Source organism: Zalophus californianus, chromosome 2, assembly GCF_009762305.2.
Source record: "Zalophus californianus isolate mZalCal1 chromosome 2, mZalCal1.pri.v2, whole genome shotgun sequence".
Classification (NCBI taxonomy): domain Eukaryota; kingdom Metazoa; phylum Chordata; class Mammalia; order Carnivora; family Otariidae; genus Zalophus; species Zalophus californianus.
Window position 1 is genome coordinate 84386223 of NC_045596.1, and position 13460 is coordinate 84399682.

The window sequence follows — 13460 nt, forward strand, 5'->3', positions numbered from 1 at the left end:
ACAAAGGTCATAATGATAGTAGTAGCACAGATACAATTCCCATCATCACTTTTGGGAAAACTTAGAAGTTCATGCCATTACTGAAAGGTAATTTCTTGTATTCTATTAGAGTCCATTTCTTTAAAAACTTTTGACTTAAAGACAAGATGTGTATAACTTTGTGAATCAGCACTATAAAGACAGCCCTTGCCTCTTAAAACCTATACTGAGCAACAGAAAGTACTACCTTGGGGGCTGGATGGGATGAGGCCATGAGGTGGGAGGCAGGAAGAGTGCCTTTACAAGAAATTTTGAAGTAAGAATCACCCTCAAGGAGCCTTTACAACCTAGCAAAATATAAAGGTACATATTCAGACCAATGATAGGACAAAATGCAGTACAATTAACTGCCTAATTAGGCAGATGAGAACTGCTCTAATTGTTCTTATGAAGATCAGGTTTACTATGAAGCAAACAATTTTATTACATTTATGTTGTGAAATTTCTATATACCATGTGTGGACACAAATGGTAAGGAAGGAAACAGCAAACATTTCAGAAATGTATCCTTACCATAAGTTATTTCAGAAGGAAGCTTGGCAAAAATATTATGGGATCTGAATAATCTTATAGAACTGTAGACTTAAGAATGAGAATAGTCACTTTAAAATCATTTTAGTTTGGAATTTATAATTTCTGAGAAATCCTAAGTTTCTTTTAGCTTAAGGATTAACAGGTAAACCATGTCTCATTGTATCACTGACAATATATTAATTTCCTATTTAGTTGTAATTACAGGTGAGACAGTGTGGTTGCTCATCTAATTAGACAAGATATAAAGAATGGGTTGAATGAATAATACTACAATTTTCTTCCTTTAGATCACCACATAAATCACTTAAAATTATTCAAGGCTATTCTTCTATAGGCACTATTCTAAATGAGCAAAACCAGAAAGCCAAATTTCAGTTCTCAGCTTTGATACATAAAAGCATACAAGACATTTCACAGATTTTAAAAAAACAAAATTAACAGCAGTCCAGTGGTGGAAAACATCCAATTATACATTAGCTTTGAAATGATAACAAGGCTAGGATGAATGTGAACAAGTACTCCATCCTAAAAATGACTAAGTAACCAAGTAGTGATTCACAACTGAAACCAACAAGGCCAAAATATGACAAATCCAGCTATGAAAAGTTCAGTCTGAATGATACAAGATTATGTTGAAAGTATTGGTGATAAAAATCAGATGTTTAAGGGAAAGTATAGAACACTTCATTGATTTTTTTCCTTCCCCAAATAACAAGGCAGAGGGTAGTTTTGAGAATCTTATCTACCAAGGTTAACTTGGCTAGTAAGTTATTCACTAAATGCATCCGTTCTTAATTACACTGTTCAATTTTCACATAAAATCATTACTGTTGTAGCAAAACCAAATCAAGAACACAAATTTTCCAGTTAAAGAATGAAAATCCTTTAACGTCGCTAATTTCAAAATAGTTTGACACTGAGAATTAAGTATAGTTAGAAAAACCACTCCAAAATGACAAAATATAATATAGGTAAAATATTTAAACTATCTTTAATAATAATGGGTAAATCTGATAATATGACTAAAGATTCCCTTTTAATTTCTTTTCAATAAGTGTTTCTCATACTTGATTTATATTCTCGAAAGGTAAGTTGTACAAGGTGACAAACACCTAATTCGTGTGTTTATGTGCTTGTTTCTTCCACTCAAAGCAGAGATTCTCATGGGTAATGACAAGGCTTCCCTTATTTTTTGTCTCCTGGGACTAGACTACTTTGTCAAACAGAGCAAAACCTCAGTTAAGTATTGATTAAATGAGTATCCCTAGGTCTGCGGATCTTAACCACTGAGGGAGGCCTCAGAATCATCTAGGGGACCTTTCAAAATTACACCTGTTCCCAGAGAAAATGATTCCATAAATCTGCTAAGATCCCATACACTATATTCTTTAAGATCTCTGCTCAATATCCTGATACACAAATACAACTCATGTCAAAACCAACAATAACGTAGTCTATAGAATGCAAAAGCCAATCTAAGATTTGAGACTTTAATCTGAAAACTTTTATGTCAGTAGTAGAAACCTAGTATCTTCTTTACTAGAAAGGGATCATTATAGTCAAAAGGATTTGGAAAATCTTCAAGAATTGACTGCGTATTAGACTAACAAGGGGTGCTGAATCCTTGAGTTAAGTAACATATAACCTAACAACAGATACAAGTAGTAGTTTTCCCCCTAGTTCTATAAGAGTATTCAACTTTGTATTTGTAGGAACAACGAAAACTAGAATACCGCACATGAAGATGATGAAAGCAATGTTAAAATAAGTCACTCTTAATAAAATTAAACACCAAGGTCACCATGATTAGCATCCATGAGTCACACAACCATCCCACAAATTTAGCTGGCTACAGAAGCACCTTGAGGGTCTTAAATAAAACCCTGCAAAACCATGTATCCAGCCTAAAGGCTCTTTGGGGAGAAGTGTATTTTAAGATACCCCTAGCAATTACTTGGCACATGGTAGTTCCCATAGTCCTTGAAGAGACTAATCAAAAAGAAACTCATTCCTGCTTTCAAAACTTAGGTTAGTGAACAGCTTAGTTCACAAGTTAGCTATAACCTGAGAGTAAGAGTAAAGTCAAATCCCAATTATTTAAATGTGAACTGGGAAAGGAGAGCAATAGCTTATCTCAGGTAGCAAGACCAAAAAACATTCATTGAAATGGTTCAGAATAGCAGAACAGCATGTAGTTTAAGAACTTAAGCTCTTGAGGTAGACGATCTGATTTGACTCTCAGTCACTTACTGGCCGTGTGACTAGACAAGGAACTTAACCTCTCTGTGCCTGTTTCCTTATGTATAATATTGAATGGTAAAGAGCATCCATCTCAAGAGAACTGTTTTGAGGATTAAATGAGTTGATTCTTATTAAGGGCTTAGGAACAGTGCTTGGTACATAGTACATGCTAAGTCCTAGTTATTATTAACAGTACAATAATGCAAAAGAAAACCTTTTTGATTACCAAAAACCTAACGGATGACAGAACATTTAAGACACATTGTGGAGCCAGACTGCCCAGGTTCAAATCCCAATTCTGCAATGGTCTAAAACTCTGGGTGTTTTTTGACCTTTCTGTGTCTCAGGTTTCTAATTTTGAAATGGGGATAACAATTTAATTGTACCTACTTCCTTGAGTTGTTGTAATATTAAATGAGTTAATACAGGTGTCTCAAATAGTTCTGACACTTTGCAAACACTCAAAACATTAATCCTCTAGGCTCAGCTCACATATTTTATGTAAAGTTCTTTTTAAACTTCCCCAAAATACAGGCACTGTAGTTATTCTGTTTAATAGTAGTAAAATGGTCTATGGTCCTCAAACACCACTAATCAACTTGGGAGTTCCCATTTTTGATTCTTGCTGTTTAATAAATAGCCCTATAAAACCATACTATGGCTTATTAAATAAATAATATAGTAGAAAACCAAGTAAGATTATTGATAAGGCTGCCTGGTCTAAGAAATACTCAAACTACTGCAACGTAGCTTTAGAAAAAAACAAATCCAAAGGCTTGATCAGATGACTACTAATGGCTAAAAATATCCCAATGATAAGCATTTCAATAAAGTATCAACAAGGAAAAAAAATAAAGTATCAACAAGGAATACAGACATCTTAGTATTTGGAATTTGGGAGCTTCAGACAGTAAATTCAAAACAAAGCGATACATGACACAAGAAATACCATACTAACATCAATGCCTACTTGACCTCATATTTCTAGAACAGAGGTCCCTAAATGAGCCATTTCCCTTTAACTGTCTACTCACTAAAATTCTGTTTGGATCTTGGATTTTTTGTTTTGTTTTTCTTCAAGTTTCATCACGTGATTGTGACACTAACAGCTAAATACCAAGCCACGTGCCTTTCAAAAACTTTCTATAGGTTGAATTAACAGTCCCACATAAACACTGTTTCTTCCAATTTGGAAACTATTATGTCCAGTTTCTGTATTACGCATACTTTCAAAATATTTACAACTGAAGACAATCTGGTATTAATGAAAAGTACTAAGCCAGGAAAGTTCCTTAAAGTTTCTGAAGATTAAAAAGTGATATTAAATAGCAGTAATAATAATCTGAGTGCCATGTGCTAGGGGCCTGTTCAAAGCCACACATTAACCTCTTTAATCCTAAAATAAACAAAATCTAGAAACCTAGTTTTGCTCACTGCTGCATCCCTGGTGTCTAGAACATACTAGGCACTGAACTATTCATACCTAACAAGTATTCATTTTAGGGAGGCATACAAATAACTTGCCCATTCCTAGAACTCTTAACTGGAGTATTTTTACCCCAAAGTTCACATTCTTAATTATACTATATTGCCTCTCTAGAGCTTTTAAATCAGTAAGTGGTGTCACAGCAGCTGGGTATCACCTGTAAAAGAAAAAAAATCAATGAGACCTTCCTTTAAAGTGTTCTGTTCCACACGCATAAAAAGCTATGGATTTGAAATTATTCCACATCTTAGTAACCTCATATATAATTCTCATATATAAAAGGTTTTGATTCATATTGAACGTTATATTCTTTGTACTAACTATGCTGTAAAATAGGACTGTGCTTCTCCAATGTATTGCTGGCCTTAGAAGTGGTCAGAGATGCTTAATCCTTTTTACTTTAAATCTTAACTCCCCCCAATTTTTTCCTTTCTTTTTCTATTCTCTCAAAAACAAAGATTTAAGTTTATATATCACATAAACTCACAATGACAATGCAATGATGAACTAAATCAAAATTCAAGATTTCAGCCTTAATACATTGCGTGAAAATCTGAACCATCGTCTTTCATAATACGCTTGGTCAAATAACTACAAAGTTACACGTATTAAATAAAATTAGGCAGCATCAGGTCTACTTAGTAAAGCCAAGTCCTTGCCATTCCTTCCACGTAGAACCCCCTTAAAAAAAAGCAACCCATCCAAACCGAAGTTTCTAACCCACAACCTCCTCTGTCTTCTAGTTTTAGTAAGGCTGAATTTATTCCATGACATTTTTTTCAAGTTAGCTGTAAATACTCCACCCTCCTCGATTGTGCAAGAACCAAACACACCACACATAACACAAGTTACAAAAAAGGGAAATACAGTCTCAGAGTTTGAATATAAAGTCTTGAGCAGGTTGTCTTAAGAGCTGTGTACAATCTGATGTCAAAGTTATCATTTAACAAAGAATATTATTTCATATTATTACGAAAAGAGATGCCGGAAAAAGCCTGAACCAGTTAAAGCAGCCGCCATCTTAAAATGCGGGATAAAGTTAGAGCAAGAAAATGAGACTAAACCACCGGAGGTGGAGGTTCCGCTTACCCCCCATCCCGAGCCTCGAAAAATCCTATTTTTTCAACTTCTATCGACAGTTTAGTATCAAACCACGTTTTAAGTAGCGAAACAATCTTCTGCGAGTATTATTAAATGAGCTGAGGCAAAAATAGGTACACCGAACCTTCCTTTACTGCCTTCACACCCCTAGTCCCCCCTTCCCCCCCCAAAAGAAGGGAGCTTCCAGAAGCCTTTTACATCAGTTCCCAGTGTCCCTCTGATAAATAGCTTCGGGTGAGAAGTCTCTAACTACAAAACATAGGAAGTAGTTACATAGTGTCAGCCCATCTCCTCCCAGCCCCACTTATTCTTCTGTAACCTGCCCAGAGTCGATGAAGTTTGACTAGGCTCATTCACTAGATTTCAGCCGCCAAAAGACTTCTACACCGACCCCCCAATTAAGTTCGGGACCCGCCAGATTTCAATGATCTTCTCCCCTGAGTTTCTTATGATTCTTCCCCCTAGAAAACCCAAGAGCCTTTCTATTACAACTGAAGTTTTTAAGCACCGAGAATAGGAAGCGCCATGACATCTGTGGGAGCGTCTCTCGGCAATTCTGACCCTCAAACAAGACGAACTCTTCTTTTAGAAGCAGAAACGAAGCGCCTGAAATCACTCTCCCCCACCCCTAACTTGCACCGATTCCACCGAAACATACTCGATACACCTCATTCGCCACAAGTGTTGTTTCTAGCTTTAAACCTCATTTCTTTAAAGTACATCTGCGTTTCCCATCCCCCAAAAGAAGTGACCCAAGGAGGGACGTTTTCGTAATTATACTTCCTCCCCACCCCCACGCTTTCCTCCGAGACTAAGTCTTCCTTTCCTCCCACGACCCCGTTCCCTTCAGCCCCACGGGTTACCTTATTAATCCGTTTCAGCGCCATAGTCTGTGCTTTTCGTCTGGCTCCTCACTCTCTCGGTGTGTGCTCAAAGGTCCGGCCAAAACTCTTGATTATCCGGGCGGCAGGGAAGGATTGTCTCTTCGTCTCACACCGGCTCTGCCAGACACAGGCGCCTTTTGCAAAAACGGAGCAGATCAGCACTCGTACAGGCCCCGGAGAGACCCTGATGAATCCAGGTCCCTTAAAACGGTCGCGATCCGGGGTGGGTGGGGTGGCGTGGCAAAGCCACCAACAGCCTCTATGCCGTGCTTCGGCCCGAAGAGGAGGCGAGGGTGACGGAAAGAGCGGAGGGGCGGCTACAAGTTTGACTTCCCGGCCTCTCGAAAGGAAGAGACCCGGGTGGGAGAGGAAGAGGCGTAGGAGAAAGGGGTGGGTGCGGGGCAGGGTCCGGAGCCCAGCAGAGGAGGAGCCGGGGCCTAGTCGGCGCTATGCCGGCGTCACTAGGGCAAAGAAAGGCTAGGGGGGAGGGGGAAACAGGAGACTCCGGACTGACGCCGGGCTTCTTTCGGTTTCTGCTCAAAGGTGCAGCCAAGGAGGGAAAGGAAATAATAGAGGAAAGACTTGATGTGTGTTGCTGTCCCCGCACCTACAGCTATTCTGTGTCGGCCCCTGACGCCACCGTACACTCCGCCTTCCAGCGCGCTCCCGCACGCGCCCGCCCAGCCACCACCACCACCACGCGCCCGTGCTGCCCCTGAGGCTCCGGCTTGGGCGCGAGGACGCGCCCATTCCCCCACCCCCTTAAACAGGAGAGGCCCTGGCTTCCCCAACCTTCCCACCCTACCCCACCCAACAGGCTGGTCACTCAAGCCACCCCAGGCCTGTATTTCCCCTCTTACCCGGCCGGCCAGTGGGCCGGCCTCCCTTCCCTTCCCCTAGCCGTCCACACCCATGCGTACAGAGGGGCCGGGGCCTCCCTCAAGCTGCGGCCTCGGCCTCCTCCCCGCGCGGCAGCTGGTGCCTCCCCGGCCCTACGGGGCTCACGCGCACGACACAGCCACAAGATGTCCGCTCTGACGGAACTACTGCCAGCTGCCACGCTCCGCCCCTCCCCCCTCCTCCTGCCTCTTCACCGCCGCGTATCAGTCCGCCAACGCCGCCGTCGCGAGCACAGGACGAATCTAAGGGTGAAGGGGAGCGGTTTACTTCCTACGTCCAGGGCCGAGTTTATCTGTGCTACCCCCTTTTCCTTCTTTTCGGAACAGCACCTTCTTACTAAACAGATCGGAGATTGGACTGGGAGGGCGGGGGCCGGAGGCGGGTCATGGGCTGGGGGGAAGGGTGGACGAGCGACGGAAACCCTCAGATTCAGAGAAGCATCGAGAACCGGAAGAAGACCATGGGAGGAAGGTAATGGAAGCGGCAGCTGCGCGGTCGAGACCCACGCCCCTCCCAGCAGCGTCCCCCAATTTCCTCACTTGGTATTGAGGCGGCGGATCTCGCGAGAACCTCGTGGCTGGCTAACAGGAGCTATAGCGCTGCAATGACTTAAGGGCAGTTTTGTGCGCTCTTCCTGTTGGGGGCCCGCCCCCCAAACCCACAAATTCTCGCGAGATGCAATAGGCACCGGCTCGAGTTGGGGCGGGCCGTCTCCTGGAAGCACCGCCCCTGAATGCTTATGCTGGTGGGAGGGAGAGGAAATGGAATTCCCCGGACTGGTTAGAGCGCGCGCCGACACATCCGTCTTTCACGCGCCCAATCAGGAATGTGCGGTGGGAGGTACCACGGTCTAATTGCTAGATATCTTTAGTCCTGGTTGATCCGGCGTTTTGAAGTTTTCGGTGAAGCAGGTGAGCGATATTGACTCGCCTGCCCCGTGGGCTGGTTAACTAGTGGGAGGAGGCACCCCTCAAAATGGGAACAGTCATTTTAAGTAGAACCCAGCGGACCGCTGATCAGCGCTCTCACGTGCCGAAATACAGTGCATTTATGACCTAGAGGGTCAGTGTTGAAAAGAGTGGGCCCATATAGCCCTTCCCAGAATTACAGCAGGCTAGAAATCAAATTCAACTATGAATTAACAAGGATGGGGAGATAGGGGCGGGCTACTTATTTGCCTCGCACCATCCGCCAAGATTGAGATACGGAAATAGGCTTAATAACTTTTTCCTCCTCTTTGTTTCAATTTCTAGATCCACAGAGTTGCAGAACTAAAGAGATCAGAGTTTGGGGTCAGAAAAACTTAACTGAAATATCCAGGCGGGGCAGAAATAGAAGGATGGAATTGGCCTGTTTTAATCTGCCAGATGTAAAATACGGAAAGAGTGGTTTTGCTCTCTGTGTATCCTTCAGGCAAAGGGTAGTAGGACATTAATTTTTAAAAGGAATAAAGGTAAGCGCTGACTTGTTTAAAGTTTTCTAACATTCCTTTCTAACCTAACGAAGTGGGTATTTTAAAGAAATAGAAATATAAACTTGTTTTTAAAATATACTTTAAGAAAGAAAACATCAAGTTCTTTCTTGTTACAATAAAGTATTACCGAATAACTAGACTAGGTCTGTGATGAATGGGCTAATGTATACTGTTTAAGTGGCCAGAATGAGTGTCATAGAGCAATTAGTGAAACAGTTCTCAAAATAGTATCTATGTGAATCACCTAAGGATTTTGTTCAGAATGCAGATTTTGACTTAGTAAGCCTTGGTGGAGCATGAGATTCTACAGTTTTAACAAACTCCTAAATGATACAGATTATTCTGGCCAGAAGACAACCCTGTGAGTAGCAGAGCACGAAAGTGCTCATCACATAGCCTATTTCCCTTCTTCCAAAATAATCTTTGTTTTCTGTTTTAACCGGTCTAATATAGTAGAAACAGAATTAGGCAGTTGGGGCAGAGGATGAAATACAGGTTTGAGTTCTTGCTCTCATCTCATTTGGGTGATACCGTGTTGTTACTTACCATCTTAGCTTTTTTCCAACACTGAACTATATATAATAATAGCTGTCCTTTTTCACAGGGCTATGGTATGGTTCAGATGTCATAATGTATGTAAAAGGGTACTGTAGACCGCAGTGCTGTGTAAACATAAGTTATTAATGTAACCAGTCAGACATTAACTGGCCGTAATGTGAAATGTGTAAAAATAATCATGAATATAGGTAATGTTTATGCAACACTTGTCATGTGTCAGGTACTGTGCATATTAACTCCTTTTACAAATAAATCAATGCACGGGGAGATTAAGTTACTGATCCTAGGGTCACATAGCTAATAAATGGCACAAGTAGAATTTGAACCCATGCAGTTAACTTCAGGGTATTTAACCAGTGGAGTTTCATATTGTCTTCTAGTTTAGAAAGTAGGAGAGTAGGATGTTTTATATTTCTACTTTCAGTGTCCTCTGAATCTAATTTCGTTTGGCTTATTTTTCCCTCTGTTTTGTTCTTTCAGAAGCTATATAAGAATGGTAGGAAACATCGCTCCCTACCCAAAGGGAACTCACCATATCCAGGAGGTCCATAAAGAAAAGTCCCAGATAAGCCAATTTGTATTACCCTAATCTAAACAAGCTTCAGTATGAAAAGTATAATGGAACATGTTAATGCTCTTAATTAACAATGCACAGCAGACTGGGACAAATTTGAGGTCAGAGTTTTTAACTTTTGTGCCACAGACCACTTTGGCAGTCTGATGAAGCCATGGACTCTTCTAAGAATGTTTCTAAATGTATAAAATAAAATTCATAGCAAGTTATAATGTGATACAAAGTATCTCATTCCTAGTGGTGATACAGACATAGGTATAGCTGTTTGTTGCTTACATTCAAAATTGAAGGAAATGCTAAATTTCAGTTAGAGAGTAGTAAAAATAAAGATGTATTTTTTTTTCTCCCAACCAAGTTCACGTACTCCCTGGATTCTATCCATGAACTTCATGATAAAGTCTAGTGGGCTTATTCCTCTTAGTAAGCCTTGAGGGGGTTGTGAAATATTAACATACAGTTATAATTTATATCCATAACAGTAGTGATTCATTAAAAAAAAGTTTAATTACTACCAGTATACTCTCATTAAGAATGTATGGAAGTACATATTAGGAAATAGTTGTATCTGATTCGTTGATTTTATTTATTTTTTAAACTATACCTATAATCATACCCTATGGAAAACTTTCCTATCCAGATGACTCATTCCCCAAGCTTTCTGGTAACTTACATTTTACTATATCATTCTTATTTATTACATGCCTTTACAAATAAAATGTGGTGGAAGAACTGCAAAATGAAAATAATAGCCAAAGATGAAATTAAAATACTGTATAAATTTCTTAAGTGTTAATAATTATTATTTGAAGTACTATGTGTGGGGTCTTTTAATTCATTATCTTAGCAGATCTCCATTACATAGATGAAACACTCAAGACCTTAAAATTGTTAACTGGTAGAGTCAGGATTTAAACCTAGGCATTATGATCTTAAAGCTCACACTCAACCAGTAAGCTGTTTATTTTTTAGTCCTTTGACTAATAGCCAATATTAATTTGCTTGGTAGTGCAACAAGTATATATTTGCTGCCTCAATTGTTTATGCATTTCTTAGTATTCCAAGTAGAATTGCACCCAGTGACTGAAAGGAATTTTCTAAATTCTTCCTTTGCAGCAATATTGCTTATAAGATTCAACACCACCTTTAAATAAGTGGGCAACCGTTTGGGGCTGGAAAATTGTTTTGCAGAGATTTTTGTTGCAATGGAGTTTTGCTTAGAAAAATCCACTTATGCCTTTCCCTGCCCTACAGACATACTATCTCATCTGAAATTAAACCTGTTTTATAATGGTGCCACTATATTTTTATGTTGGCCACTGTCAAGATTGTATACAAGAAATGATGACATATAAATAAATGCTAATATATGTAAGTTTAGATTATATATGCCTGGAGACAAGTGATTGTGTGATCCCAATTTTTTATTTGGCACTGAAGTGAATTAATTGGTTGATTAGACTTTCTGTTTTATTTGCTTGTAGTTAAACTAGCAAACTTAACAATTTTACTCAATTTTGTTAGGGGTAAAATTAAAAGGAACATGACCTAGAAGCATTTTGATGCTTTAGGGCAGCCTAGGGTTAGCTGAAAATTTAAAACACTATTTACATATCTAGTGTTAGAACTCACTTTACAGTTGCATATAAGGTTAAAATTGACTTTCATTAATTTGACTATTTGAATTACAGTGGTTGAAATGTCTCTATCTGATAAAAAGGAAAGACGTTTTTTATATTACAGTCTTACAAAGGGCTAAAAAGGTTTTATATATGAAAAAACATTGACATTCAAAAATTAATACAGATACGGGGCACCTGGGTGGCTCAGTCGTTAAGCGTCTGCCTTCAGCTCAGGTCATGATACCAGGGTCCTGGGATCGAGTCCCACATTGGGCTCCCTGCTCCGTGGGAAGCCTGCTTCTCCCTCTCCCACTCCGCCTGCTTGTGTTCCCTCTCTGGCTGTGTCTCCCTGTCAAATAAATAAATAAAATCTTTAAAAAAAAAAAAAAAAAAAAAAAAAAAAACAAAAACAAAAATTAATACAGATACAAAAATGTTGAAAAGATGAACTTTAAAAAATCCTTCTTAGTGAATATTGAAGTCTCAAAAACTTTCTAGTTATGGTAGATCAGATCTTGTGTGAATTGATGTAAAACACAAAAATATAAAGGATCAAGAAGATTAGTATAAAAGTGGCACTGAAGTAAGTAATAAATAACTAATGAAAGTGTGTCAAAGTCCTAATGTTATGTGAACGTATCAGCGAAGCCACATAATTATAAAAACCTTAGTACTGGGGTTAATTAAAATGTACTTGTGAATAAATACAGTTAACACAGATTGATACGTATACTTAGGTTTATGGAGTCTGTATTGTCAGATCTTTGTAACTTTGTCATGGAATTTTATAACTTGCGAAGGATACTGGTTTGCTAGGATACTGGCTCTAACACACTGTATGCCATTTTATTAGTTTAATTAAATTGTAAATGTTGTGGTCCAGAATTTATGCTTACATATGCTGCTTGGAATAGGTAATTTAGAACCCAAGTCAACCAAATGTTATTTCATATTGTTTGCATAAAAGTTAAATTATCCCTTCTCTATACTTTACCAGTTTAGAATCTCATTTTATGATCAAGACAAGTTAATGTGGTTTAGGGAACTGTACTTTATTTATGCTAAGAACATCATTTTGACCTTACATTAAGATGTTTTTTGGTACATAATGAACCATGCACAAATGTTTGAGCTAAAAATAAATTTGAGCATTTTCCCATAAAAACCTGTATACATGAATGTTCAGAGTAACATTATTCATAATAGCTAAAAAGTGGAAAGAACTAAATGTCCATCAGCTGATAAATGGATAAATAAAATGTGATATATCCATATGATGGAATAGTATTACTTAATAAGAAAATATAAAATACTGATACATGTATCGTGAAGCTTGAAAATATTCTAAGTGAAAAAACCCAGACACAAAGGCCACATGCTTTATTCCATTTATAGGAAATGGCTAGAATAGGCAAATCCATAGAGACAGAAAGGAGATGACTGGCTGCCAGGGATGGGGCAGGGAGAATGGGAAGTGATTGCTAAATGAGTATGGGGTCTTTTGGGGGGGGATGGTGAAATGTGCTAAAATGAGATAATGGTGATGGTTGCAGAACTCTACAGTTATACTAAAACCCCCTGTATTGCACACTTTGAAAGAATTTTATGGTATGTGAATTATCTCAGAGTTTTTTAAAAAAAAAAGTTAATTAGAACCAAATGTGAAATCAACCTGAAGCTTGTTACTAAATATTTTCAGTATCTCAACATTCTCAGATTATTGATGATAAATGAGATATGGCATCCTTGTAAAATGAAAAATCTACAGTCAGCAGTAGGTTTTTCCTTCAATACAAACAGTATAATTAATCCAGATTAGATTTTAATACAATAATAAGCCTTTGCTATCAGTTAGTTTTTAATTTGGGGATATTTTCACCAATCTTATTTAATGAATAAAACAGTGATTAAAATTAATTTTAAGTAGCACTGTATTTTCCTTGAAAATAAAAGTTCATAAGTATGGCCAGAAATAGAATACATCCAATTACAAGTAGTCTAAATAGATAAAAAGTTTTCTTTAAAATTTCACATGAAATCAAGTTAGGTT

At 38.8% G+C, this 13460-nt stretch overlaps 1 protein-coding gene and 1 long non-coding RNA gene across 19 annotated transcripts in view; one reads left to right on the forward strand and one right to left on the reverse strand.

Annotated features, from left to right (window-relative positions):
* Positions 1-7850, reverse strand: part of UBE2D3 (ubiquitin conjugating enzyme E2 D3) — a 28331-nt gene extending 20481 nt beyond the window's left edge. For 3 of the 9 annotated variants that reach the window (XM_027598540.2, XM_027598533.2, XM_027598539.2), the window contains exons 1-2: positions 7206-7362; positions 6265-6419 (exon numbers count right to left, since the gene is read on the reverse strand). In XM_027598540.2, coding sequence (XP_027454341.1) covers positions 6265-6288 — 24 coding nt within the window. In that variant the 5' untranslated portion in view covers positions 6289-6419; positions 7206-7362. The other 6 variants (XM_027598542.2, XM_027598537.2, XM_027598538.2 and 3 more) reach the window with 5 other exon arrangements.
* LOC113924590 overlaps positions 7522-13460 on the forward strand; it is a 35485-nt gene continuing 29546 nt past the window's right edge. For 9 of the 10 annotated variants that reach the window (XR_003520719.2, XR_003520724.2, XR_003520726.2 and 6 more), the window contains exons 1-3: positions 7522-7656; positions 8439-8638; positions 9698-9892. This is a non-coding gene — a long non-coding RNA (uncharacterized LOC113924590). Of the gene's footprint in view, positions 7657-7942; positions 8097-8438; positions 8639-9697; positions 9893-13460 lie in introns of those variants that run through there. The other variant, XR_003520722.2, reaches the window with a different exon arrangement.